The sequence below is a fragment of the Rattus rattus genome, chromosome 17 (assembly GCF_011064425.1).
Source record: "Rattus rattus isolate New Zealand chromosome 17, Rrattus_CSIRO_v1, whole genome shotgun sequence".
NCBI lineage: Eukaryota > Metazoa > Chordata > Mammalia > Rodentia > Muridae > Rattus > Rattus rattus.
The window spans coordinates 37,006,023-37,033,347 of NC_046170.1; the positions used below are offsets into that span (position 1 = coordinate 37,006,023).

Consider the following 27,325-nt stretch of genomic DNA (forward strand, 5'->3'; position numbering starts at 1 on the left):
GCAGAGGACATGGGAATAGATTGAGTGTGTAAAGCACAGAGCAGAGGACATGGGAATGTCACCAGAGTGGAGCTGCCCATAGCCAGCAGTAGGTCATGCCATGCTTGGGGCATGGGCACCGCCAAAGCGCCTTTCTTGTTACATTTTTGAAGCCTACCACACCTCAAGGCTGCAGAAGGCGTTAATGGGGAGCTGTACACAGTCAGCCTGTCTGTTCCTGGCCCTGTTGCCTTCTACTGTTTGTTCCTCAAGGTCCTTTGCCCTTTTGAAATCGAGGCCTTATAAATGCAGATCTCTGAGCCCTGCAGATAAGGAAGCCCCGTAAACAGAGCGTCTTTGTGTTGGTAAATGACAGGGAAGCAGTTACCTGGCAACCTGCTGCCCAAGGACCAGGGCTTCCTTCTTGTGTACTGAACGTCTGGCCCTCTGGCATACCTGAATAGAGGGTGCTGGACCACCAGAGAGGATATGCTTCCTGTGCTTGCCTTGTGAGGACGGTCTGGCTGATACCCAACTCTAGCCCCTCACTGGCAGGGTGAACAGCTTCAGAGAAAATGGCAGATCACCATCATCATCATCATCACCACCATCACCATCATCATCATCACCATCATCACCATCATCATCACCATTATCATCGCCATCAGCACCAGCATCAGCACCTTGGGTTCTTTAAGGGCTCTGAACCCATGGTACTGCGTAACGAGCGTTACCACCGCTTTTCAGCTCTGCTGTGTCAGAGCCTGTGAACACAAAACACACGTCAGCAAGGCACACCGTTTCCATGACTACTACCTTTTGGAGGCAGCAGAGAAACAACATGGAAACAGACACCTTCCAGAGGTTCTGGTGGGGTCTGAAGCGTGCCTGGGCCGCAAAACCCAAGATGTACTGTCAGCCATTGAAACTCTGGGAGCCCCAACAAGAGGTCCGTAGGAGTCCCTGCGGGCAGGGACTGACGCCGTTCCCCCATCTACTTGCCTTCATCTTCTGTTTTTCTGTCCCTCCTGTAGAACTCTAGCTTCAGTAACCTCAGTGGCTACCTCACAGCCTAGAAGCAGGGCTGGGTCAGAGGCTAACCTGGGCCAGCCACCATGAGGGCCAAGCAGAATCTGGTAGTCTACCATGATAGGCAGCCTTCAGCCAGTGGTGGTGAGGGGTGACCCACCCAGTCAGTAAGTCATTCATTCATCTGCCTCACCCAGACAGAACCAGGTACCCTGCTTGATCTACTCCCAGACCCCTCCCCTCCCCCATCCGTCTCTTCCCTTCTAGGTCCTACCTGGAGCTACAGAGTGACCTCCTTCAGGACTCACTGGCCCTCACCCATTCTTCCAGTTCTGTCAGGGAGTGGGCGCTCCCAGGTCACAAAGGGTAGACATGTCACTTGTCCCATTGGTTTTAGCGCCAAGGCCAGAGAGCTCTCCCTGGCCTCGCACAACCAGCTGGGGACGTGTTAGTGAGAAACTCAGGAGACCTGGGCAAAATAGTTGGTTCTTTGAGCTGTAGCGATCAGTGGGGGACCGGGGAGACCATGGTGTGACCTGTCATTTGTTTGCACAAGCTAGTCCTCTGCCACCCTGTCTCGGACCATCCGGGGACAGACAAAGGCGCTTCTGAGCAGAGGCTGTCCTTGCCTTGAGGAGGAGGGCACGCGGGGGTGGCTGGACGTGCTGTCTTCCAGATAAAATTATGTGCTTGGGGTTCGTCGGACTTAGGCCTCATTCATGCACTTCTGTTTGCTCAGTCAGCCGGCCCCGTACCTTGTCTCCAGTCTCCTGGGACAGGTGGGGCCTTGCTGTTCTTCCAAGGAGCGATGGCAGAATCTTCCCTCACACCAGCTCCTCTGTCTTTTCCTGTTCACAGTGTCGACTCCCGTGAGACTGGGACCGTGCACACATACATTTAGTACCTTGGCCTTGCTGGGTGCTCTGGGCATACATATCATTAGGCCTCTCTGTTTCCTCAGATACCATGAGCCTTTCATTGTCTGCTTCTTAGGTCTAATACGATCCTCCCAATACAACCCTTGAGACTCCGCTGCTGGTTATATGCCCTAGGTGCTTCGTTCTATTGAAAGACATACATATAAGCATGTTCAGAGCAGCCCCCAATCAGAAAGAATGCATGGGGCTATCCTCAGGAGAACCCAGGGGCAAGTTAAGTAAGAGTCACACAGCAAAGTACTACTATAGGGCCATGACCAGCACCACAGCCTGGTCGCCTCTCACAAAGCAGCATTGCTGAGGGAAGTGAGACCAGAGGCATTAGCCCCATCCCGTGAAATTCAAGATCAGGCAAAACTATTCTCAGTGATAGATCTCAGGGGAGACACCAGGCTGGTGAGCAGAGACAGAACTCCTCCAGCTGTCACCATCCTTGTCCGCTCACAGGGTCCTTTGAGGTGGGCACCTAGCTGGCAGGGGTGGGAGTCTGAAGTGAAATTCCAGGCCTATTTTGTCGGGGGAGGCCCTGCCTTGGAAGCACGTGGTCACTGGGAGGGCCATGCCTGTCTAAGAAGTACTCTTGTCATGAATACAATCAATGTCTTGCTAGGTAGAATATAGTAGATGTGAATGGTGAAGCGGGGCCTTGGACATGAGGTTCAGACAGGGTTGTGTCAGGGTAAGAGAGTGGATTTTCATTGTGCTTCCCTCAGCGGGCAACTTTGGACAGGTTAGTATATGAGCCTCAGTTTCCACTCCTGGGAGGAATGCATGTGTATAGTGCAGACCAGACGAAGTGTAGCCTTTCCCAGCCCAGAGCAAAGCTGTGATTCTCCCTCCTAATCCCCTTGCTCCTGGATTGCACTCCCACAAGCCTCTCCTTGGCCTCTCAGTGCCTGGCCCTTCTAAATGTTCTCATGGGCAGGACAGAGACCAGAATATATTTCTGTATTCAACGCAGGGATACTGGGAGCTGACCTTTGTGCAGTTATGATTTATTCAGTGCTAGATGACTTTTTAAAGCTGGAAGTTACAGGGAGGCCCATTTTGCAGATAAGAAGACTGAAGTCCATCAGAGGCCTGGGCCCTTCTGATGGCTGAGTTCCTGAAGAGTCTGGAAAGTTCCTGGCAACTACAGAGAGAGAGTGAGGGGGAGGGAGGGTTCTACCTCACCATGACTCTGACCATAGGTTCCCTTCTGTGGTCAGTGTGTTTGACTTTCCCGACACTTTCTGACTCCTTCTTCCCCACTGTCTCCGGCTGCATGCCTGTCTTCTGCAGGGCCACTGGGAGCTACCTTGTCGTCCTCCCAAACCCCTAGGAAAGGAGGGCTCTTCAGCATGGGCCCTGCCATCTACGTGAGGACTGTGTCCTATCGCCATATGGCATGGGCCCAGGGCAAGGGCACCATGCCTCAGCAGTGAGTCACCCTCTCTGTGTGCCAGGCAGGAGCTCCAGGGAGAGGGGGTGATCCCACCAAGTGAAGGTCCAGAGGGAGGCATGGCCCTTAGCTGGCCAGGGAAGAGGGGGGAGAGCGGAAACTTTTACATTCGTTCTTGGCTTTCCAGCAAGTTAGTGGTGATCAGCTCCCAGATCAACAACAGCCCAAACCGTGGCTCTCTCTATGTGAGGAGACAGAAGCCACAAGTAAGGCAGGGCCAGATTTGGCTACATTAACAAAGCGACCTTTGAGTACAGGAAAATGGACAAACAAACTGGTCTTTCCGTCACTTAGACTGGAAGGCCCATGACGATACCAGTGAGGTTCAGCATAGCTGGCAAGGGATGGGTTAAATAGCCTTCATATAGAAAGAGCAAGGAAAGTCAATAAGAAGCTCTGACCACCTCAGGGGGAAACACACACAGAGCAGGAAGACAAGGGTCTTACAGGCCTTGGCAGTGTGAAAGACTATTCAGCTTCCCAGTAGCAGTGACTGACACAGGTGAGGCAAACAGGAGGTACAGCTCTCCGTGGAAGCTAGCACAGACTCAGTGTGACAGTGAGCTTAGCCAGGAAGGGGCTCCCACGGTACTTCCAGTTATAGCCCATCATCGAGGGAGAGCGAAGGTAGGAGCTCAATCTGCTGGTCACATCGGCAGAACAGAGAGAAATGATGCCTGTTTGCCAGCTTTCATCTGGCTGTCTCATGTCTCATAGAGCTCAGAACCTCATTGCCTAGGGAATGGTCCCGCCCACAGTGAGCAGGGTCTTTCTACATCAATAATTACGGTGAACCTCCACAGACATCCCTGTACACTAACCTGATCCTGGCAGTCCTCAGTCTCTTAGGTGGTTTTAGGTTATAGCAAGTTGATGTCCTCACATCCTCCTGGTCCCACTTCTTGTTATCTCTCCTCCTCCCACCCAGGCCCCTGAGAATATAGAGCAGCTCTGCATGTGAGCACATGCTGTGTCCTGGGGTTCTATAATGTCATCTCCTCCATGGTGCCCTATTGCTCCACTTTATAGATGAGAAAACCAAGGCTCAGAGTGGTTCAGCGACTTGGGTGCTGCCTGCTATGGGTGGTAGAGCTGTAACCTATATCCAGGGTCTATGCAGAGTCTCTAAATGCAAGGTTGGCTGAGAGGGGTCAAATGATCTGTCCCCCTTCCCGGGTAGGCATCACCATGGTCAGTGAACTTAGTCTCGTGAGGGATTTTCTGTTGTCTGTAAGGTGGGAATATATGTGTGTGTGTGTCTGTCTGTCTGTCTGTCTGTCTATGTGATCACAGTAGACACTCATAAGTGTGCATTGAGTCCTTCCCTGCCCACTCATTCAGGGCCTCTGCATCCATGCATTTAGGGTTTTCAGGACACCATGTTGTCCCCAGCATCTTCTCTCCTTTCTATCACACACTGTAGGGGGCTCAGCTGGACCCCCACATACCCCATTTGATACCAAGGGTGCTCGTGCCTCTTCATCTGGTTAGGAATTTTCACTTGGGTAAACTGCCTGGCTCTGCGAGGCCACAAGTGGAAAAGTCCCACTCTTGATAGCCCAGGGTGTGACAAGCTGTGTGTATGTTGGTGGCCCATTCTACAGTCCCATGCTGTCAGCGTGGAGGAAATGACAGGGCACTTAAAGTGGACTGCAGGTGGGTTCACTGTTGTGACAGTGACAGGGTTCTGGGTCGAACCTGACTGGGCACCTTGTGATGGGTCACCCCAATGGGCACTGTGGGGATCCTGTGGAGTCTGTCCTTATCTTCTCCATGTGTTGTCCTCCTTTAGAGACATGGAGGTTGTCTTCGAAGAGCCCTAGGCCGCATTGGCTTGTTCTCTATGACTCAGCCACATTTCCCTAAATAACCAGGGCTGGTGGGCACCCCACAAAGTGGTATATATTATTTCCATGTCGATCCAGTCCTTCAGGCTCCACTGGGCCCGGGAAGGAGGGGCAAGGGGTGTTCTTCATGTAAACAATGCCCTGTCCAATGGACTCCTTAGAAACATGGTTGGGCAGAGAGACCCTCATCTCCAGACCCCTTCCCACCATCACACCTTCAGGAGCAGAGTGATTTGTGTCACCTGGACCCCCTCCAGGGAGCCTGTCCACACAGCCTTGGGACCATTTGGTAAACAGGAATAATATTGGCCACCTCTCTAACTCCAGGCCGGTCAGTGACGCTTGGCTTCCAAGAATACAGGAGGAAGGGGAAGAGGAGGAGGAACTTCATAGTCAAATCCCTGCTGGGCATGACCTTAGCCAGGCCAGGAGCTTGTGTCCTTGAGAGGATGTAGTGAGAGAACGCTTGACTTCTGGGATCTCCCACCCAGTAGCTCCCGATCCTGGTCAGAACCCTGTGTGTTTTGGGGGGGGCAGTTGGGGGTTCAGTCTAGAACAGGCGTGACCAGCATTGCCAAACCCAGTCAGGGTCATCCCCAAAGGAAGTCTGAACAAAACAGCCATGGCTCAGGATTCTCAGGAGTTCCCCCACTCCTGCTCTCTGGATTAGGAAAAGCACCTTAGAGAAAGACTAGGGATTCTGTCTATGTGAAACAGAGGGACCTGGGGCTGTGGCTAGGAGCTTTGTGTTGCTTGTAGATTTGCTGTGGCTTGAGACTTGCTTTGCATTAGCTGCAGTGCATGCACAGAAGGCTAGTTGTGTGACTTCCTGAGGGAGGCATGATCCACTTAGGGCACACTGGTCACAGACTAGTGGACTACTGAGTTTATTGGGGTCACTTACGGGAGCCTGGATGATTCATAGGCAACTGCGTCACTGAAGAGCCCACATGACTACTTGTGCGTGAGAAGCCCCTGCATAGCTACTCATGATAGCTGTATCCCTCGAGCCCTTTACAGAACTAGGAGGCAGCTGGACTGACTGGGGAGTCTGCTTTTTCCAGGAATGATTACTTGTAAATCTCGTCGCTTTCAGGAACTTCCTGAGCCTTATAAAGTGTGGATTACTTCCTGGGCTTATGAACTAACTACTCTTCCCCATCTAGGAGGGAGGTTTCTGGTCCAGGTAAATAGTGACATACACATACCCCATATTCCATTTGCTCCATGCCAAGCTTAGCCCACTTAGTAGAGGGGGGTTGTGTGGCTTGTGTGTATGTCCAATTCAGAGAAATGGCTAACTGTCTTGGCATCCTGAACTCTCAAAGCCAGGAGTCTCTGCATTTCTCGGTAAGGCATCCCTAGCCTCTTAAATCTGGCAAGGTGTGGATCTGTGTGTAACTTATCCTTTAGGGTTGCTGCGTCCCCTGGTCCAGCTCCCACAGTTCTCGCTCGCTGCCTTGGTTTTCCATCTTCCTCTGGGAAGAGTCCCGCTCCTGGGTCGATGTGCAGCCAGTCACATAGCATTCTCGACCTCTAGCCTCCTCTCAGTGACTTTGAGGTTCATTCTACCTAGCCTTGGGTAGGCTCCCTTTCTTTTTCTGGATTCCCTGACACACTCTTCCCTCAGCTCCAGGGACCAAAGTGTATGCTCTCTCCAGGTAGACACTGTCTCCTTGGATCTCCAGAGCTGGGGCTCTGGTTCCCAGGTCTTGCTTGCCTGGAGTAACAAGATCTCCATGTTGTGTAGGACCAGAGTCTACCTTGGAAAAAGCTCCTTTTCCCTTGAGACTCCTGAGCTGGTTGTATGTGCTACAAACGGTCTCAAAAATCTCTACTAGCCGCCTTCTCGCTTCAGACAGCACAAAGCAATTGGGGGCCAGTGGTCCTTGAACACCGTGCACGTCCATTCTCTTTCTTCTTTGTCAGCAACATTCCTGCGCAGTGGGCCTTTTCTTACTGGAGCTGAGCCTGGGTGTCCCCTGGCTGAGGATGCCCCACCTACCCAGGCCAAGCGGAATTTGCCCTTCATGAATCTAATTCCCAAGGCATACTCCTTTTCTGATGACTGCATGCCTCATGGCTTTTAGGATTCCAGAGTTAGCAGAGGCCAAGGTCCCTGACAGTGGTGGTGAAATGCACAGTAATTCTCACAGAAGGTTAACAGCAGCTCTTGTATAGAAAGGGAGCGACCAGCCCAACCCAGTTTGCCTGGGACTTCCCTGCTTACTGTGCAGAGTCTTGCTTTGGGAAGCCCCTCAATCCCCCACGTACCGACGCGTCAGTCCTCCCTCCCTTATGTACGAGTGCCAAATGGGAGGAAAAGACAAACACACAATTTAGAATCCAGTGGCCTCTGGCCCTCTTTATCAAAGCAGTAACGGTGAGGCACAAAGTAGTCAAGTTGGGACTGCTGCCTTTTGGAATGGAGCCACAGGGTCAGCAGGGTCCTCTCTGTAGCCCAGGCTGGCCCTCAACTTGCTCTGTAGCCAGGGCTGTCCTTACACTCCTCTCCTGCCTCTACCCCCGGAGTGCTAAGATTACAGGCGTGCTCCAACCCTCCAGAGGTGGAGAGGAACTCGACCTCCGTTTGGGGTCAGGCTGAGGGCATCTGCTCTCCACATTTCATAGTTGGAAAGAGGGCGTGGCTTGTAGTTTTGGAAACCAGTGCAAAAGCTACCTGTTGATTTTACAGAAGACAGTTCCGTGGATTGGCTTGTGGGGTAGGGTGGGCCAGGTGACAGGCGGGTATGGCGGCGCCCACTCACCTTGGAATAGGCTGAAGGTAGAGAGAAGTAGACCCACAGACTGCATCTGTGGGAGGTCTTGTTTGTTTGGGGGACAGATCTTGTGGAGGAGGGACAGAGGGGGAGGAGCTAGAAGGGAGACATTGGGAATTCACTTTTGACAGCATAACTGGGCTGATCGAATGGTAAATTCCAGGACTGTTGAGCAGGTTGGTCACGCAGCCCTCAAGCCAGTGCACCCTGTAGACCACTCAGGGAATAACCTGACACTCTAGCTGGGAACAGAGTGCGTGGCACTCCTTCAGAGATGTCTGTGGCAGACAGAGAATGGTCGGCAGTGCTGGTGGCCGTGACATGAGTCAGCGCTGTCCCCTGTCCCTCAGGCAAGTGACAGAGGCTCAGGCTCTCCGACTCCAGTCTCCTGCTTTGTAAGGTGTGTGTTGTTCCTGGTGATGACCGTGACAGTGAAGTCGGTTGAAGTCATCCAAGCCTTCTGTGAGCGCCTGGCCTGGGATTCAGGTTGAGCACTGCCTCCGCGACAAGCAGGGCCTCTGGCTTTGACGCTCCTCTTCCCTTCCTAGGGGTGCAGTGTAGTAACCCCAAACCCTGGGCTTGGCCTGAGACAGTGATCCAAGCTGCAGAGGGTGGCCTTTAAGTTAAATAAAAATCAGCTGAACTGAGGGGTTCCGTTCCGCACGTCACAAACGGCCACATTCTAAGTGCTCAGACGTGGGCTGGGGGGTGTGGAGAGATTGATGGGTACTCACCCGGCATGCATGAGTCTCTGGGTTCCATCCCAGCACTGCATATAAATCGAGCATGGCGGTACGCGCCTCTAAAGGTTAGCTCTTGAGAGGGGGAGACAGGAGGGTCAGGTATGAGGATTCAAGGTCATCCTAGGCTACGTAGCGAGTTACACTGGGGAACACATATAGGACTCTCCCACTGTTCTAGAAAGTCCCTGGGCAGCACTGATCTGTAGGCCCCACCCTGCTCCTGCAGGGACCGAGAGCACTGACCTTTACTGTCTCCTGGTGGCTCTGCGTTCTTTGTTATCAGGTCTGTTGGTGACTGTGTGGTCCCCTCGGTCCAGACTGCCAGCCCATCCTGGGACTGCCCTCGCTTGGCACCAGCAGCCTTCACAGCCCCAGGAGTCCCGCTAGCTGGCAGGAGGAGGTGGCAGGGATTCCAGGCCTGGCACCTGGCATGTCACTGAGCAAGACCGGCTAAGCCCGAGATAGTTCCGGCCCCGCCCTGACAGCTCAGGATGTCGGCTAGTACTTCAGGGAAAGGCAGTGACTTAGCGGGAACGAGGAAGCTGGAGGAGGCTTTACTGGACAGCAGGACAATTCTAGTTGTTCATCAGGTGACAGGGGGAGGGAGATGGTGGAGATTCTCTTAGAACATGGCATTGATGTTGGCTGAGGCCCCCCTCTGGCTGTCCATCCCTTATATGCCTGAAATTTTACTATAGGAACACTGTGACTCTAAGCCAGGTCCTGTCCCTGCTCTTGGGGCTCACAGAGCAGCAGGACAGACAGATGCACAAAGAGGCCATGCTCTAGCTGGTGACACTGAGTGCTAGGACCAGCACACTGACCTACAATAGAGGGACCATGCCATTCCTTTAAGACCTACACGGTGGTGCCCGTGACATGGCTACTGGTGCCAAATGCAGGGCATCATCATATAATGGGGTCCTGCTCGTCGTTCCTGTTTCTCTCGGTCCTCGGTCCACTGTTCCGCTTCCTTTTGATAGCGATGTTAGGAATGCCTGCTGCTTCTGGAACATTCTCCGAGTTACCACCTGATTGATGGCTAAGATTAGCTGAGCACTTAACTCTGAGTTGGACACATGCCTGACGCTTTCCCCCGACACGGCGCCTTCCCCGCCATGACCATCTCTGTTCTTCGGAAGAGGGAAACTGAGGCAAGCCATCAGGCCGGTATCACGCAGCAGCAGCCTGGGAAGCTGAGAGCCTCCTGGGAGTTCTGCCAGGCCCAGAGCATTGCGAGGGGGCAGGACTGAGTGTGTTACCATCCCTGACCGCTATGCAGGTACAGGTTCCACACCGGGGATAGGAACAAATTCAGAGGAGAGAGATGGGGCCCCAGAGGAGCACATGGGTCTCTAGAGCAGTGATGTCAACCCCAGAGGGATGGTTCCCCCAAGACTGACTTCATCGGAGCCACAGTAAACAGGTGAAGCCCTTGGGGCTGCAGCCAGGGTCAGCTGATCATCCTACCCCACTCATTTATTTGCACACAGTCCCATGGATGTGCTTATCGCCTGACGTGCCGAGCCAGGCCACAGTCATGACCTCTGTCATGCGCTGAGAAGGATTGGGTCTAGGGTCCTGTCTAGAGTGTGGGCTTCGGGTCTGATGGGACTGTGGTGTTGGAGCAATGCTGGTCTCTGAGGATGGGGGAGGGGAAGTTCTTACCCACAGCTCTTGCTCCATGTATACTAGGTAGGTTATAGGGGGCTGGGTCAGCTGCTAAGTTGAGAAAGGGCACATTCTTCACTAAGCCAATTCCCTGTGGCGCCAGGCTGAATGCCACCATGTAGCAAGCCTCTCCTCTAACCTACGGCGGCGTCACATGCTCTATCTATCCGCCGTCAGCCGAGACTGCCGGGAAGACGCCTGATTTCAAGGGAAGTTGAGCGCATCTCCAGACTGGCAAAATACAATAAACTGTACTGGATGTGGCTCACGACTGTGAATTTCTCAAGGGCACACAGCTGGAGAGAGACTAAGCCGGGAGGATTTGAATGTGTGCATGGGTGCCTTGTCAGAGCCTAGTGTCTTTTAACATTGTGTGTTTGTGTGTGTGTGTGTGTGTGTGTGTGTGTGTGTGCCTGTGTGTGTGTGTGTGTGTGTGTGTGTGGTGTTGGCATTCTATTTATTTGTGTGTGTGCGCGCATGCGTGTGCCATATCACACGTGTAGAAGTCAGAGGACAGCTTTTGAGGGATCGGCTTTCTTTGTCCCACAGAAGCCCAGGAATTGGAACTCAGGTCATGAGGTTTGGTGGCCCAGGTGCCTTTGTCTACTGAGCCATCTTGTCCTGGAACCACGGCCTCCCATCTCACCTCTGAGGTCCCGTGACACCACTTGCATTGTCTTCTCTGCTGGAGGTGGTAGAGTAGGCAGGACCTGGGTGGGGAATCAGAGGTGTGGGTCCCCACAAGCTCAGGACAGCGAGTTCTGACTCCTCCCTTCTCCTTAGACCGATATCTTTGATCCCTGCACTCTGCGGGTGGAGGCCGGAGGATCAGGAGTTAAAAGTTACCCTCACGGGCATAGTGAGTCTGAGGCCTTCCCTTGGCTCCATGAGGCCTTGTCTCAAGAAGCAAACAAACAACTCAGGTTTCCACACAGGAAATGAAGGTGGTACTGCTGCTCCCATGGGAAGGTCCCTGGGTGGTGGATGCCATCTGTCACCGACCGTAAAGGTAGGGGTGGTAGGGTCAGTGCCAGGCCTCTGGGTTCTGCCCCTTTTAGATGGCTTTGGGGACTCAAGAGTCTGTATCTATCCCTTTGATAGCTGTGGTAGACCCTGATGGCGAAACCGCAGACGCTGAAGGATAGACCCACCTCACATCAGACTGGCCACAGTTGAGGCTGGACCCCAGGAAATCTAGCACCCCAGAGCCCTTCCATTCCGCCCTTTGCTTTTCTCCTCAGGCACCCCTTCCATGTTTGCGCCCCAGCCACAGTCCTAAATCTATCTCCTAATTGTATTTTCTCCTGGGGTGTTTGCAGCTGGCCAGGTTCTCCCATCCAAGGCCAGCTCTAACCAGTGGAGTGAAGGCAGTGCTTGTAAAAGTCTCCAAGTCAGTCAGGCTGGAGGAACGGGTACATAGAAGCCCCCTCCACATTCAAAGCCTGCCCGAAAAGCACCTGTTACCTGCTCCCTGAGCCCCAGCCTGGGGCCTTGCTCATGAACAGAAATCCTTCAAGGCAACTACTTTCTAGCAAGCTTACTCCTAAGGAAACATGGCCCAGGGCTGCAGGAAGCAGTGTCTTCAGGAGGAATCTGCCCCTTGCAGGGTGGCCATGGGGCCCCTTCTCCCACCCTGAGCACTGCCCTATGTGGTTTGAGTATCCCAGACAGCGGAGCTAGGCATGGGGACTCGAATGCTGTCCTCAGGACAAGAGCGCTTGGCAGCTGGGAGGTGACCCAATGCTAACTCAGAGCAGCAAGCTGGGGACAGCAGCAGCTCTCTACTGCTACAGAGCTCCTGATGGTGGCAGTGTGTAGCAAGTAGTGCTCCAGGGCAGAGCTAGGAAGGAGCTGAGGCTCCTCTTCCCTCATCGGTTTAGTGGTTTAGAGGTGTTTGGGTTGGAACTGATTTGAAAATTTCTGCCTCTAGGAAGGTAAGTGCTGGCTGTCATAGCGTGTGACTTTGGCATTCTGATCAAGCAGTGAAGGAGGGGATGATTCCTAATGCTGTGTTCTTTTGTCTTCACGTTGATGGTGGCAGCCTTGGGAAATCCTCGGGCCTGTGTGATTGTCCCCTCATCTCTCAGGTTGGTCCTTGGGCCATCCTTCCAGTTGGGGACCCTATGGAGCAAAGAGCAAGTCCTGATCTGATGCTCTTACTCAGTTCAGGAATAGGCTGGTGGCTAATCAGGGGCGGGGTGGGGAGACAACTCCATCGGTGATGTGTTTACTGCGCAAATGTGACGATCCGAGTTAATCCTGGGGACCAGCAGGACCCTGGCACTGAGGCATCCACTTCATGGGGGGACATTGAGTGAGCAGCCAGGCAGCAGATGTAGCAGGGAAGAGAGAAATGCAGGGAGACAGCGGGGGTCGATTTGGGGTTCAGCTCATGCGTTGGAGGTAGGGAGCTCTAGTGTATGGATGTGTCCCTGGTGCCTGGGTCACACCAGCCGTGCCCCACAGGAAGTACTCAATAAATATTTGGCAATCTAGCCAACTGCGCACGGAGAGAGGGAAGCGAGCTCTCAAGTCAGCAAGTGGGTGACTGATGTCAAGCCAAGTGTGAGGCAGCTTTCACATAGCCATCCTTCTCCGTCACTAAGAGGACTCTGGCTAGAGTGGCCGCAGAGGCTCCTGTGGATACCAGGAGGCCAGCGTAGTAGAACTAGAGTCAGAGTGGGCTGATGACAGATCCACCTGATGACACAGCCCCCCCACCCCCCAGAGCCTACGTCTTTGAAATCGGTTTTGTGTCACCCTGTGGAGACGCCTCCTAGAGCCACCCCATCATCTAACGACTCACAGGAAGTGGTCTTCGAAGACACATCCTGAGAACTTGGTCCTCTTCTGTTACTCAAGAGGCGCTGGTGGTTGCGCTCAGGGCCTGCTGGGTCTGGACCTCATGGCTGTTGTCTTCTGTGATCTTCAGAGTTCAAGTTCCAGAAGGGTGATTTCATGGGGGTGGATAGCGGAAGCTAGCAGGCAGAGGATGCAGGAGAGATGGCCGGATTTAAATCCCTGGTGGCCTGGACTTCTCTGTGTTCATTTTGGTCTGTTGGGATCTGTTCCTAACCCTGGCAAGATGTGCAGGGGGGTCACATGAGGTAGCATGTGTGACTGGCTGGGGTTTTGTCTTTTTTTTTTTTTTTTTTAAATGTCTTCCACTAGACTGAATAATACCAGTTACCTGTTCTTGATTCCAGATGACTGGGGCTGGGTAGAGGGGTCTTGTATATGAAAAGGAAACCGTGTAACTTGGTCCAGGGGCTACGCCCACTGCCTTGGTTCTAATTGGTACCTTCTCGTACCCTCTCAGCCACTGGGTAGTTTTCGAGTGTGTGACTGTGTTTCTGCGTCTAGAAGGCTTTCAGATAAATGGAGAAAGGTGACTGATCTGAGTCTTGGTCACATAGCTACTCCCTTTCGGTGGCCGGCCCTGGGTCCCCTGAGCTACTACCTTCAAAGTTCTTTCCCTTTCAAGCTGTGACCGGTCCTTCTAGGTTGCAGTGGCCCCGTGATGCGGACACTCTTATCCCCACTTCACCAGACAAAAATTCAGAGAGTTCAGAAGTCAGGGAGAGCTGTCAAAGGGTGCTGAAGAGCTAAGCAGTGTGTACCCACATTCTAGAACTTTTCCCAAGCCCGCCCCACGGCTTCTTGACATGCCCCCACATATTTCTACGTGCCTTGCCGTGAACTTTCTTGGAGATGGTCCCAGGGTCTCTGCAGGAGCACCCCACAGTGTGTACACCTCACAGCGTGTACACCTTCCAGTGTGTACACGGGCTCAGTTCCCTCTGCACCCATTGTCGCTCATCCTGGAAGCCCTGGCTAGAAGCCTACAGCTCGAGGAAAGACCCGCCAAGGACTTCCCATGCATGAAACACACACGGGCTCCTGAATCCAGCTCGGCTCTGCCAAGAACCGTAGAGAAATACTGAGTTTATTTGTCTAAGAGTCTGCCCTGCTGGCCTCGGCTTCCGGAGAACCCAGCTTTGTAGAGCTAAGGTCCTGTGAGACAGAAGGCTACCAGGGTCAGACAGAGGGAGGCCTTTGGGACATGAGAAGGGACTGGTGGTGCTTGTGGGCTGTGAGAGCTGACAACCCCCAGGGCTGCTGTCCAGGTGGCAGAAAAGGAAGCACCCATGGTATTTCGTCTCTTGTAGGCAGAATCTCATGTAGCCGAGGCTGACCTTGAACTTTGGGCTCTCTTGTCTCCTCCTGAGAGCCGCATTACAACCATGCACAGTGTACTGTGTGTAGTTTGTGTGGTTTGAGTGAGCACACAGCCCAGGACTCCTTACCTGCTAGTGGACCATTCTACTCACCAGCCTTGGCCTTGCTGCTTTTTATTTCAGCCAGGAAAAGCCCAGCCACCATCCTTCTAGATGCCTCTCCTCTCTCAACCTGTTTCTTCCTTATTAAATCTGAAGATTCTTTGGGGCGGACATGGGGGTAGCAGGCTGCTCTCTGAGGTCAAAGGTTGCCCTTCCCAATCTTTACATCCCTGACACCTCAAGGTTCCAGAGGTGGCAGCAGGAGGATTGAGAGGTCTTCCTTGACTACATACTGAGTTCAAGACTAGCCTGGGTTACTTGAGATTCTGTCTTTTTGTTTGTTTGCTTGCTTTTGTTTTGTTCTTGTTTTTATTCTCAGTACAGGGTTTCTCTGTGTAGCCCTAGCCATCCTGGAACTCACTTTGTAGACCAGGCTGGCCCCAAACTCAGAGATCCGCCTGCCTCCACCTTAACAAAACCAGAATACATTCTTGCTTTAAATGGTTTGTGAAGTTCTCTTTGGTTTCAGCCCATGGGTGGGGCAGTCTTGTCCCGTGTTGGTGGCTGGTTGAGCTTTCATCAGAGCTACTAGCCGTGAGCTCTCTGTTGCTGTGGTGAAACACCATGACCCAGAAATACACTTGGAGAGGAAAGGGTTTATTTCTGCTTACAACTCTCAGACCACACTGTCACTGAAGGAAGTCAGGGCAGGTACTCAAAGGAGGAAGCTCGAGGCAGGAGCTGATGGTGAGGCCATGAAGGGGTGCTTCTTACTGTCTTGCTCTCCATGGTTTGCTTAGTCTCCTTTCTTTTTTTTTTTCCCGGAGCTAGGGACCGAACCCAGGGCCTTGCGCTTGCTAGGCAAGCACTCTACCGCTGAGCTAAATGCCCAACCCGTCAGTCTCCTTTCTTATACACCCCAGGACCGCCGTGCTCAGGGGTGGCACCACCTACAATATGCTAGGCCCTCCCCCACCAATCACTAATCAAATAAGATGCTCTCTAGACTTGGCCTACAGGCCAATCTGATGGGGTATAATTCCTTCACCCCAAAGAGCTCTGTGTCCAGCTGACAGGAAGTGAACCAACAGGCAAAGATGGAGATGGTTTCTATCTCCCTTAGCGCTCCTGGTGGAGCCCCTGGCGGCCCCCTTTCCTAAGAACGTGAGTTCCTCTTTAACCTGCCTGCTCAGCTTCCTGCCTCTACCTGTCACCTTACTCATTTTCTCGCTCACATTTGTCACAGTTTTTGAATGTCCCACGTGCTTCGCGTAGTTAACCTCTCTGTCACCACCATTCTACAGGGAATCCCACCAGGGGCAGGGCTGTGGACCTACACACACACACACACACACACACACACACACACACACACACACACACACACACACACACACAATCTGGAAACTGACGCTCAGAAAGACTGGTCTAGCCAGGCCCCAGCCAGCCAGGGTCAGGACTAAGGTGGCATGTTGGGTTTTGCCTTACTGGCGTGTGTTTGTTGCCTTACCGTCCGAGCAGATCACCGGAGGACAGCAGAGATCATTGGCTGTCAGAATGTTGGCTTGCGGTGCTGCAGACATATATGTGCATGGAGGGGGAGACGGGACCCGGCAGTTCCTGTGTTTTGAAAGCAACGGAGACGGCCATGAACACCTGTGTTCTTTGCCGTTCTGCATGTGCTTCCTGTGGACAGGGACAGGTCCCTAGTACACCTGCCCTGCTTGGCACATGTGGGCTCTGTGTAAACTGGTCCTGGCACACACACGGGGAAAACACAGTGAGGCTGAGAGCCCCTGCTCTAGTCACGTTCCACGTCTCTCCAGAGTAGTAGAACAGCTTGATAAAAATCAGGAAAAAGAGTGCTTCTTTTCCAGTCATCAAAACTAGCCCAGGGCCTTCCTTCTGTTTACGTAAAATTCCAGCAAGGAGCCAGAGAGATGACTCAGTGGGCAGTTTTTGTTGGAGGATCCAAGTTCAGTCCCCAGCACCCATGTAAAAAGCTAGAGGGGGAGGGAGAGACTCTGTGGCTCACTGGCCAACCAGTCTAGCCTACCTCCTAGGTGACCAAGGAGAGACCCCGTCTCAGAAAGCAAGGTGGGTAGCTGGCTCCTGAAGAGGAAGGTGAAGCTGTCCTGTGGCAGCCACACATAACCACACACAGGTACCTGCCGTCCACACACACTCAAAATTTCAAAGTGAAAAAGTCAGTTTGGCCGTGATGACATGGGTGACCAGAGGCTGGCTTTTGCCCTGGGTCTCTTCCTTGTGAATTACTCTCAAGTGAGGGCAGGCTGTGAGCCTTGAGTCCTTTCATATGCACAGTGCTTGTCAGCTCCGTCCTCAGGCTGAACTGAGGGGCTGCAGTACCCTGGAGTCCCCACACCTCCCAGAGCCTCCAGGTCTAGACTGTCATCGGGCTGTCATCCGTATCCTCCCCCGCCCCCACCCTATTTTCTAGCAGGCTGTCTTGCTGGAAGGCTTTGCTCCACCCCCATCCCTTCTGTGATGACGCGGGGCCTGTGAATGGGCTACGATCCTACCCCGAGGTCTGGCACGCTGAGGAGAGTAAGGGATGTGGACCTGCCGCTGGAGTTCCAGGTCGCACATCTGTGTTATCCGAGCATCCCTGTTTTTCCAAAGGGACGGGGATGGCTGTAGGAGAAATCTCCTATGCCTTAGAGGCTGAGCCTTATGGCTTCCTTTAAGAACGAATGGGCCTGGGGACTTTCCCCCAAATTTGTCCTTTGGGAAATTTCTGCAGAACTTGTGTGGTGCTTCTACGGAACTTCGGGTTACAGCCAAGGGCAGCGGTTAGACATTCTTAGAAAGGGTGGTGCTGGAGACAAGGCTGAAATTCTCAGCACCTCTCAGCAGGACCCTGCGCGGGTGGATGCCACAGACAGCAGCTTTATTTGTGCAGACCCCGAGAGTTGTGCCCGCCAAGAGTTCCTTTACTGGGACAATCCACTTAAAGGAGAAAGGGTTCGTTCGTGCGTTTGTGGACTTCAGTTCATGGTCATGCAGCCGTGTTGCTTCTGGCCTTGGATGAGGCTGAACAGTGCAGTAGCATCTGGAAAAGCAGATCTGTTCACTTTGTGGTGGCTAGCAAGCAGGGTGACAAGGGACAAGAGCACACCCCCAGTGCCCTCGAACTTTCTTCTTACAGGCTCTCTTGCCGGTGTGTAACAGTGTATAGGTCCTCCTGGTCCTGCTGTGGAGAAACGGTTCAAGGTCAGGGTCTCCCCCAAGTTTATGAAAGTCCAGAGAAGGGTTCTGTGTTCCTGTACCGTTGAGAGCTCACTTTGCTGTGCGTAATGTATGCCCCGGACCCCGAAACTTCTTCCTTTTCTTCTTTCTGAAGAGGACCCAATGGGACCTCCCCCAGGGTCCCTTGGAATGGCAGTACCTGTAGGCAGTTCCAGTCCCACCTGCCCGGCTGTTAACTGTTTTTAGACAAGTCCGAGGATTCTGGGTAGAATGGAGCTGACTTGGGGGAAATCTTTGAGTCACTCATCAACTGTTTCAGTGGCAAAGGCACGTGCTGGGACAGATGCCAGGCCCGGGGACCAAATTCCCACCTTTCCCATGCTCGCAGAGAAGACGGGGCTTGGAAGGGTCGGGATACGGAAATAGCCAGCCTTGGCTCTGTTACTAAACTTCTTGAGGCATTTAGCCATAAAAGGGGGCAGCTGCCAGGGCTGGCTTCCTGATTGATGAGCCCTCTGTATGCCTCCTTACTGTCTTCATGCAGCCCTGGGATGGCCCTGCTGCAGGGTCTTTTTCTTTGTAAGAGAGGGGTCCAGCTGTAGTGCAGCTGCTGTTACAGGTGGGCAGGGTCCCCCACAGCTGTGCATCAGTGGGAGGCCAGACCCTCGAACCTGCTGGCCTTAGCCCCATTCTGCATGATGCATACCAACCTGGAGTTGATAAACGGACCAGGACCGTCCACGTCTCTATATTGGTGGTTGCAAGAGATTGGATCATGGTGGGAAGCGGGCAGCCTGTGACCTGTCATGGCCTCTCTCTCCTTTTCCTCCGGGTGACCATAGCTCCCTTGCTTGCCGTGGCACTGCAGTGTGGTTGAGTAAAGTCCAGCGCTCAGCTGGGGCTAGAGTGGTCATGGGTTGCGGGGAGGATGGCTATGCTTAGTGAGGGTGGGGCTTGTGGTGGGTGGGATTTGGTGGGGTGGGGTCGGGCTTTGGGCATAAGGCCTGAGAGAGTGGGATCCGACGGGTGGAGTCCGTGTTTTTGATGTAGGTATCTTCCTGTTACCTCATGGGAAAGGCAATAGGACAAAGGCTTTTTCACAGTAATGGGAGGATAAGAGGTCCAAGTGGTAGACCATGTAGGTGGTCCGCACAGTGGGGCGTATCCAGCCACAAACAGGGGTAAGGCAGGGCCTCAGCTCTGAGCCTGTGTAGCAGTGTTCTCAATAGACAGATTCACCCAGGCAGAGTCTAACGGGCAGGTGATGGTGGTTTTCTGTCAGGTGTTGGCTTCTTGGCATGATGGGTGTCTCCTGCGTCGCAGAGGGTTCTTTCCGAGTCCCTGGCAGTCCGGCCATCGGGAACACAGATGCCATACTGTCTGTCCTTGACCTTCTCAGTGTGCCCTGGCCACCTGCGCTGGAAGGGGCTTCCTGCCATGCCATGTGGCGTCCTCCTGGAGACCAGAGCAGGGCCTCCTGACTGCCTTGCCACCGTGATGACACCAAAGGACCCTGCCTTGCGTTTCGGCTTCCCTGGAGGGGATGACTCAAGTCCCACTCAGCCGGCTGCCAGAGTGACAGCCAGCCCGCTGCTTACAACCCCGGGCCAGCATGAGGCTTCTGCAGCACTCAGCGGCTCCAGTCTGGAGTGGTTGATAGAGGGACTTTCCAGATAGCTTTTCCTTTTGGGGTGTGGGAGCCCCCCCATCCCACTGGAACGCATGTCTTGAGTCAGCCTGGAGCCTCGTCCTGGGGGGCTGAAGACTCATGAGTCATGTGCTCATCACCATGGAAACCAGCGATAGGCTGGGATGGCGGAGCTGATCTCTGAAAGACAGGATGGCGAAGGCTGCCAAACGAGCACCCCTCTGGATGAGAAGCCTGAGAGAGCAGATAATTAATATAAGCATTAGCTCGGGAGGTCTTGGGGTTCGGGGACAGGAACACTGGTGAGGGACCCTCCAGCCACCTGCTCTGTCTCCTGTTCAGGCCTTGGATGCTTTCGAGCCAGACTTATCCCAGAATCCTCTGTTTTCTGGAAAACGCAGGCCCTCTTACACTAGCCCATAATAGTCCCATAGCAGAACACTGCGGCAGCTCAGAGATTTGTCCCCACCTCTCACAAAATGGCAGTGTCCCCAATGCACAACTCGCAGTGTCCCAGAAGGCTGCACCCCCAAAAGCCAGGACCTTGGGTGGTGGACATCGGTGCCCTCAGCACCCAGCACATGCTGACCCAACATGGAGCTCAGTCCAGAAACTCTAGCGACAAAGCCCACCTTGTTAGAGTGTGGCCGGAGAGTAGCGCCCAGCGGAGAAAGCAGTAGGTCCCTCATTCCTGGCCAGGGCTCCCAGGACTCCTTAATATCTCTCTAATGAGAGTAATTTGGCAACAGCAGAAAACACGCTCTAACCCTTTGTCCCAGTAATTCCATTTCTGGGAATCTGGCCTAAAGAAATAAACCTAAATATAGGCTAGAAAAACAGGCTTCCCAAGGATGTTCACTTCAGAGTTGCTTATCGCTCACGCAAAGCAGGACGGCCGCTCAGTCAACGACAGAGAGGGCAGGCGCAGAGGGAGACTCGGAGTGGATGCTCCTAGGTGTATAGCACAGGCTTGATTTGGGACTCAGCAAAAAATTTTGTTTAGGGCCGGCGAGATGACTCACTGGGTAAAGGCGGCAAGCTTGCTGTAAAGGCTCGATGACCCGAGCGTGATCCCTGGGTGGAAGGAGAGAAGTGACTCCCACAAGTTGATTGCCACATATAAACCGTCTGTGTGTGTGTGTGTGTGTACACGCACGCATACACGCACGTGCACATTAGAGAGTAATACAAGTTATGGTTAAGAATAGTCAGGAGAGCCTGGTTTAGTGGGTAAGAGACCTCGTTTTACAGAAGGACACGGGTTTGAATCCCCAACATTCGTGTCAAGGCCAGGCATGACTACACATACCTGTGACTCCCAGTGTCTCAGGAGACAGGTTGAACCCCATAGGGCAGAAGCCGAATCAGTCTAGACAAAAGCAGGCCAGCTGCAGGTTGAGTAAGACCCTGACTCAAGGGGGTAAGCAGAAAGTGATAACTTTATCATGGGGCACCCGATGTCCTCTGGCCTCTGTGTACCTGTGCGTGGCTCATGTGCACAGCACACACACACAGAGATGCAGAGTTACGAACAGTAAAAATTAAAATGAAAGAAAAAATACTTTAGTGTATTAATGAATGGGGGGATGAGAGAGGGAGGGAGGGAAGGATGGACAGGGAACTGAATATAGGTTCTCAAACATGCTGACCAAGCACTCTAACACTTGGTGGTATCCCTCGCCCTCTTAACATTTTATATCGTGGCCACCTCACCTGCCTAGGCTGGCTTTGAACTCATCCTGTAGCCCTGGCGGGTCCTGAATTGGTGATCTTACCTCGGCCCCCTGGGTTTATGGGTTTGGACCTTCAGGCTGGGTTCGCGAGTGATCCTGATTTAATTTTATCCGAATGCTTAAACTCTGTCCCTCACCTTCCCACGCTGCATTTGTTAGTCAAGTGTGAGTTGTCATTTACATATAGTGACATCCACCCATGAGCGTGCAGCTCCAGGAGAGCCGATGGATGGTACCACCAGGAGGAGCAGGCATTTGGGGTGAACTGGTTCCAGATCACCCCAGCAAATACGCCCTGCCTTCCTTCCATCAGCCCAGTCCACCCCTGCAGCCCCGAGCTTCCCGTCTGATTCCACCAGGGCACCCTGGAACCTTGCTCGCGCTGTGAGCCCGATTCTTAGTTGTGCCCGAGAGCTGCGTTTCCCATTTTCCCTTGGGAAGTCTCAGTTGTCCTACTTTCTGATTCCCCTCTTGTCTGCTGGTGACTCTGGCTCCTGTGTCATCATTGCTGTGGGTAGCATGGTCTCAGTGGGTGTGACACATCTGCCCGCACATGTCATCGAGTTTCCTGTCCCCGTGAGGACCCTTTGGGAGCAGAGGCAGCAAGGTAGCTTAGCCTGCGGTGACCACAGAGGAACCTCGTATGTAGAGGAGAGCAGGGAAGATGAGAACAGTATCCTTTGAGCCACACCGCTTTGCCCATCTGTAGTGTTCCACACTAGTGTGCCAAGGTGGCCCTGACCCGAGGACCCAATACTTCTGTGCTACTGCTGTGGTCCAGGCCCTGGTCGGTCATCTTAGTTTCCCATTGGCCCCGTTGTGTCCCCAGATCCCATAGCAAAATCGCTCATCCTGGGCCCCTAAAACCTCTTCAGCTGGGCTCAGGCATTTCTCGTCCTCCATGAGTGCTGGACACCTCTTTGGCTTTGGACACACAGACTTGTTAGCCCAGGCTGGCCTCACGTGCTCAGCCCTTGTGCCTCCAATGGCAGGTAAACCTCAGGATGTCTGGCTTGGGCACATGTCTTGAGGAATACTTTGTCTTCACTCGGGTTTTGGAGTTTGGGGAAGAGGGACGAGGACACTGGAGATAAACTGTATCTTCAATATTGTTCCAGATGCTGAGCTAAGTAAGCCCTTGGCAAATTAGATCCCCTGGAATATTCTCCACAGTTCTGTTTTACGAAATTACTGTCAGAGGAGCCAGGTTCAGAGAGGTGCTGTAACTGACTTAATGACACACAGCAAGGGGTTCAAGCATAGGTCTTTAATGGCTCTGAAGACTGCTTTGGGCCAGGTGCTGAGTCAGACAGTGGAAAAGCGATCAATCTGGCTTTTAAAAACAGCGCACGCTTATTTATACCCAGCCTTTTCCCAGAAAGCCTTGCTCACAGGTTCAGCCACAGGCTGCTTGTGGACGACCAGACCAGGTTGTAGAATGGAGGTGGCCTGCAGCAACCTCCACGTACCGGGTGGTTTGCACAGGTGGACATCATGCTCTGCGGGTCCTGCTGGAGAGCAGTGCACTGGTGGGCAGGGCTTGTGGCCAGCCACCTCCCACCAACCCTGTCCTCCTGGCTCTGTTCTCGGTGATGCTGCTGGAATTTCCTGCAGCACCTTCCCCCTTGGGGGTGTGATCCCTACACCCCAGAAGTGCTACCTGAGTTGCGCCTGACTGACCTCTCCCCTCAGCCCTCTCCCTCGCTGTTCCCCAGGCCTTTGCATGCAGTCCTTGGTTTGTGGCCCCTGTCACCGTGACCGTCTTGATTGCTGCATTCGATACTCGCTCTTTCTCTCCACCCCCTCCCCCATGCTTACTCTTTTTTGGGGGGGATGGTCTGTTTGTTGTCTCTTCACCCACACTGGACTCTAGTTTTATGCAACACTCACCACGACTCCTAGAATATACTAGAAGCTCAGTGGATATCTGTTGAACCAACCTTAAGTTGGTCATTCACTTAACTTAAGGCTGATGACCACCCGCACCAGGGGGGCCGAGGCAGTTTAGCCATCAGCTCTCCCCACCGCCACTACGGGTCGGTTGGAAAAGAAGAAAACGATCAGAGGCCTAAACGTCTGTGGTAAACTGCTCCCCAGGCCATAGACTTCAGTTGCACCTTCCTCTTTCAGCTTAGGCATAGTGCACACATTCATTCCGTCTTAGCTGTGGGAAGGGCACAAGACCTGTGTACTCCACGGATGGCCCTGCCACCTCCTCCCTAAAGTCATTGTGAAATTCCACTCCTGGAGTTCCCGGAGCAGTACGTGCACACGAACGGTCTGTGGGAGGTTGCTGTAACTATTAGCTTGCTATAACTTTTCACTGATTCTTCTGACCTCTAGCATTTTGGAGGTGGGGTGTTGAAGACCCTAGCAGGGCCTGATGGCTTCTCTGAGACAACAGGACTCTCTCTCAGAGGCAGTGTGGATGGATGGCTTCAGGCCTGTCTTGCCTTCCCCTACCACTGACCCATGCTTGCCTTTCTCATGCTCTCTCACATGCAGCTGAGCCATGTGGTGGTCCAGGCACCGAAGAAAGATAGCATGTGCTCTGTGGACTTTGGGGGTGAGGAAGCAGGATGGGTCAGAGGCTGCCGCTGTAGGGAGTGACCGTAGGAGCCTTCGAAGGATGCTGTGCTGGGGAGGGATGCCGAGATTCAAGCTGTGCCCTGTGCTGAGTCCTGTGGTCATCAGGGGATGATCCCCTCCACCCCCCACCCCCGTCACCCTTGACTTAAGGGTTCCCTTGCCTGCTCTTCATTCTGCACCCTAGGTGTGAAATGAGTTCCCTCCACAGCCCCTCTCCCACAGTGGGATGCCGCCAGCCGAGAGCTGGTCCTTCCTTTGGTCCCTGGGTAGACTCATTTCTGTACTTATGCTGTCTGCTCACCAGCTCTTGTTTCTCTCTTTCTCTTCACCACAGCCGTCTGGGTACATGGAAAACTCGGTCTCCTACAGCGCCATTGAAGACGTTCAGCCGCTGTCCTGGGAGAATGCCCCGAAGTACTGTTTACAGCTCACGATCCCTGGAGGGACCGTCCTGCTGCAGGTAGGGAGAGTAAGCATGAGCCAGCAGTTTCCTGACTCAGGAGGGCAGGGGGAGGACTGTGCGCGGATTAAGCACCTGCTGCATGCTGCCCACCCCACCGTCTAGGAGCATGCTCGTTCTCCTGAGACTGTGAAAAGTGAATTCTGTAGCCTCTGTTTTGGAAAGCGGGGAAACTGAGTCCCCGGGCCGGTTGTCGGGCCTCAGAACTTGTGAGGATTGCCTCGTCATGAATCCTCTCTTTGCTGGACTTTAGTGAGGATTGTGTCCGGTATCTTTTTGGTTAGTTCGGTTTTGTTTTTGCAAACGATGGAAACACCGGCTCTGTGTGTCTGGGAGCACGTGAGTCGGAAACGACACGAACATCGTTCAGACGGAAGGTTGAGCGGGAATTGGCCGTGCTATTCAAATTGCTGAGAAGGCCAGGAGAGGACTGCAAAGAACAGCTGAGTCCGGGGTCAGGTGACAGATGATGTCATCAGGACTTAGTTTTTGCCCCTCCCTCTATGTCAGTGTTGTGGCGGGAAAGGGGGAGGGTAGCCACCCTAAGGAACAGCTTAGAATTCCTAATTCTATTAAAAGAGCTCTTTTCCTTCCCCCCAAGCCTCATGGGAGACCCAGGTTGGCCCTGCTAGCCTTGGGAGTATGTTGTGCTCTGCCCTCTGTGACCCTGTCCTCATCCTGAGCTTCCCGGGTCTGTCTGTTGTGTCCTTGTCTTTAGAGGGGGACAAACCAGCCTCTGCTGTGCCTCCCTTGGCCTCTTTGCCTCCCTTCTGTTTCCCTTGCCCGGCTGATGAGTCTAATACTGGGTCTTTGCAAGGCTGGGCAATGCCAGGCCGTGTGAGGCCAATTGACCCCATAAGCAACCATGGCCAAGACGAGGGGGACCCCGAAGGGGACAAGGGGGACCCCGAAGGGCAGCAGGACAGCCCTTCTGGAATGCCTTTTTTGTTCAGTTATGTGGCTTCAAGCCTGCCCCTTTCTCTCTGGGCCCTACAACCCCATCCTCATCCTCCTGTCAGCCTCTGGGGAGACTGAGCCGTAAACACATGATTATCAAAGCTGCAATTCAGACATGGACATGTCCCATGTCCCGGGGGACTGGGAGGAGAGGGGGAGAGGAGGGTGACTCACTGGGTCTCGGGGAGACAGCTGCGCCCAAGGGATATGCACTGATGTGAGGGTGCAGGGTGATGAGTATGACGGTGCCCTGGAGGGGGACACACCTAGTATGAATGTGGGACATGGGGCTCTCTGGTAGGAGTGAGGTTGATGCCCATCACTGTGTCTAGATGATAGGGTCTTGTCAGCTTCCGACTATATACTGAGGGCATTGGCGAGCTATAGAAAACCTTTGAAGGGACCGGACACTAGACAACAGATCAGGGGCTGAGAGGCAGAAGGCTGAACACTGGGAAATAGCCAGGGAGCCCTGTTTTCTCTGTTGATGGTGGCTCCCATGTACTAGCAGAATGGCCTCTTGTTTCTGAGGCTAGAGCATCCCCATGGGTCAGAGGAGTAAGATGCTGGCCAGCTCTGGGCATGTCCCTTTAACCTGGCCATGGCCCTTGGCTGGTGGTAGTGATGACTCTCCCAGGCTGCAGTGGGCTGAGTGACGAGTCAGAGCTCCCCCTGCGGGCTGACAAACCAGGCTGCCCCAGCGTCCTCCACACTTGCCGCCCCTGCTTGGTAGCTGCTCAGCCAGAGGCAGGAGCAGCAGAGGAGGAGAGAAGAAGGAAGGAGGAGAGAGGAGAGGAGGCCACACCAGCTCCCGCTGTGATCCGGAGCCTAACTCAGGGAAGCAGCGCGGTCTCCCTTCAGAGAGCTAGGTGGGTGCAGTCTTGCCCCTGCTCACCCCTTGGGTCTCTCTCCTGCTTGTACCTCCATCAGGCCAAGGGAGGCACATTAGCTTGGCTGCCTGTCCCTGCCTCCTCCCTAGATTCCATAATTGTGTATTATGTTCCCCAGGGCGAGGCCAGAGCTGCTGGTTAGGGTCCCTGCTGTGCGTTCTGGTCCTCGTGATGTGTGTCACGGAAGCTCAGCCTTGGCTTTGTCTTAATTCTTGAATGACATACTATTATGACCCAGAGCCCAGGTGTCACCAAGAACATCCTCAGTGCTAGGGACAGATCTTCCTTGTCCCCGTGTAGGAAGCGACCTGGGGAGCAGCCAGTTAGGCTAAAGGGTCACAGCCCGGGGGTCGTGGCCCAGTGGAAGCTGTTGCAGAATGGCAGAGGTCCTGGAATGTTTTGCAGTGAATGTGAGCACTGCAGCCACCAGTCCCTGTGGTGACGTGAGTTTGGGTTTAATTGACGCTATTGATTGGAAACAGTGCTTTCTCCGTCCTGAGCCACACTGAGTGCCAGGGCTCTGCTCTGCTCTGTTTTCTAGCCCTCCCATCATCCCCCTCTGTCTCTGTGTCTGTCGTTCCTTCTTCCGTCCTCCCTCTCTCTCTCTAGCTTTTATTGTTTGCTTCTTTAATGTCTCCTTAGCCTCAGAGCATCCATCTCTGTCTTCCTCCTCCAATCCTAGTGTCCTCCCTGTTTGCATTCTGGATCTCTTAGATCAATAGCCTGTCTTACTAGAAGTCCAGCCCCTGGGGCCTGACTTGCAAGTTCCAGAAAGGCTGAATGAACCTTCCTATGGCGTGCCTCTTAAGTAGCAGAGTGTAAGCCTCCAGTAGGTGCAGGAGACAAGGTGCCAGTGCCCAGCATGGGAGCCAGTCAGTGTTCCTGGGCTTTCTGTAATTTCATTGTGAGCTCCCTGAGCACATGTTAGATCCCCCCCCTCCCCTCCTCCCTCAGCAACAACAGAGGCCTGCTAACCTTGTCTTTCCCTTACTGTCCTCTTGTGAGCTCCACTGTGAGGAGGGCAGCTTCTAAGTACCTACCTTGTGTGTCCTGTTTGAGGCACCTTGCTGGTGGCTTCTGGTTCAGTGTTAAGCACTGAGGAATGATGCAGTTCTAATTCCCTTGAGGAA

General features: G+C 53.5%; 1 protein-coding gene across 1 annotated transcript in view; it reads left to right on the forward strand.

Moving 5' to 3' along the window:
* Positions 1-27,325, forward strand: part of Cmip (c-Maf inducing protein) — a 205,635-nt gene that overhangs the window by 99,173 nt on the left and 79,137 nt on the right. The window contains exon 2 of the mRNA XM_032887960.1: positions 24,223-24,348. Coding sequence (XP_032743851.1) covers positions 24,223-24,348 — 126 coding nt within the window. The remainder of the gene's footprint in view (positions 1-24,222; positions 24,349-27,325) is intronic.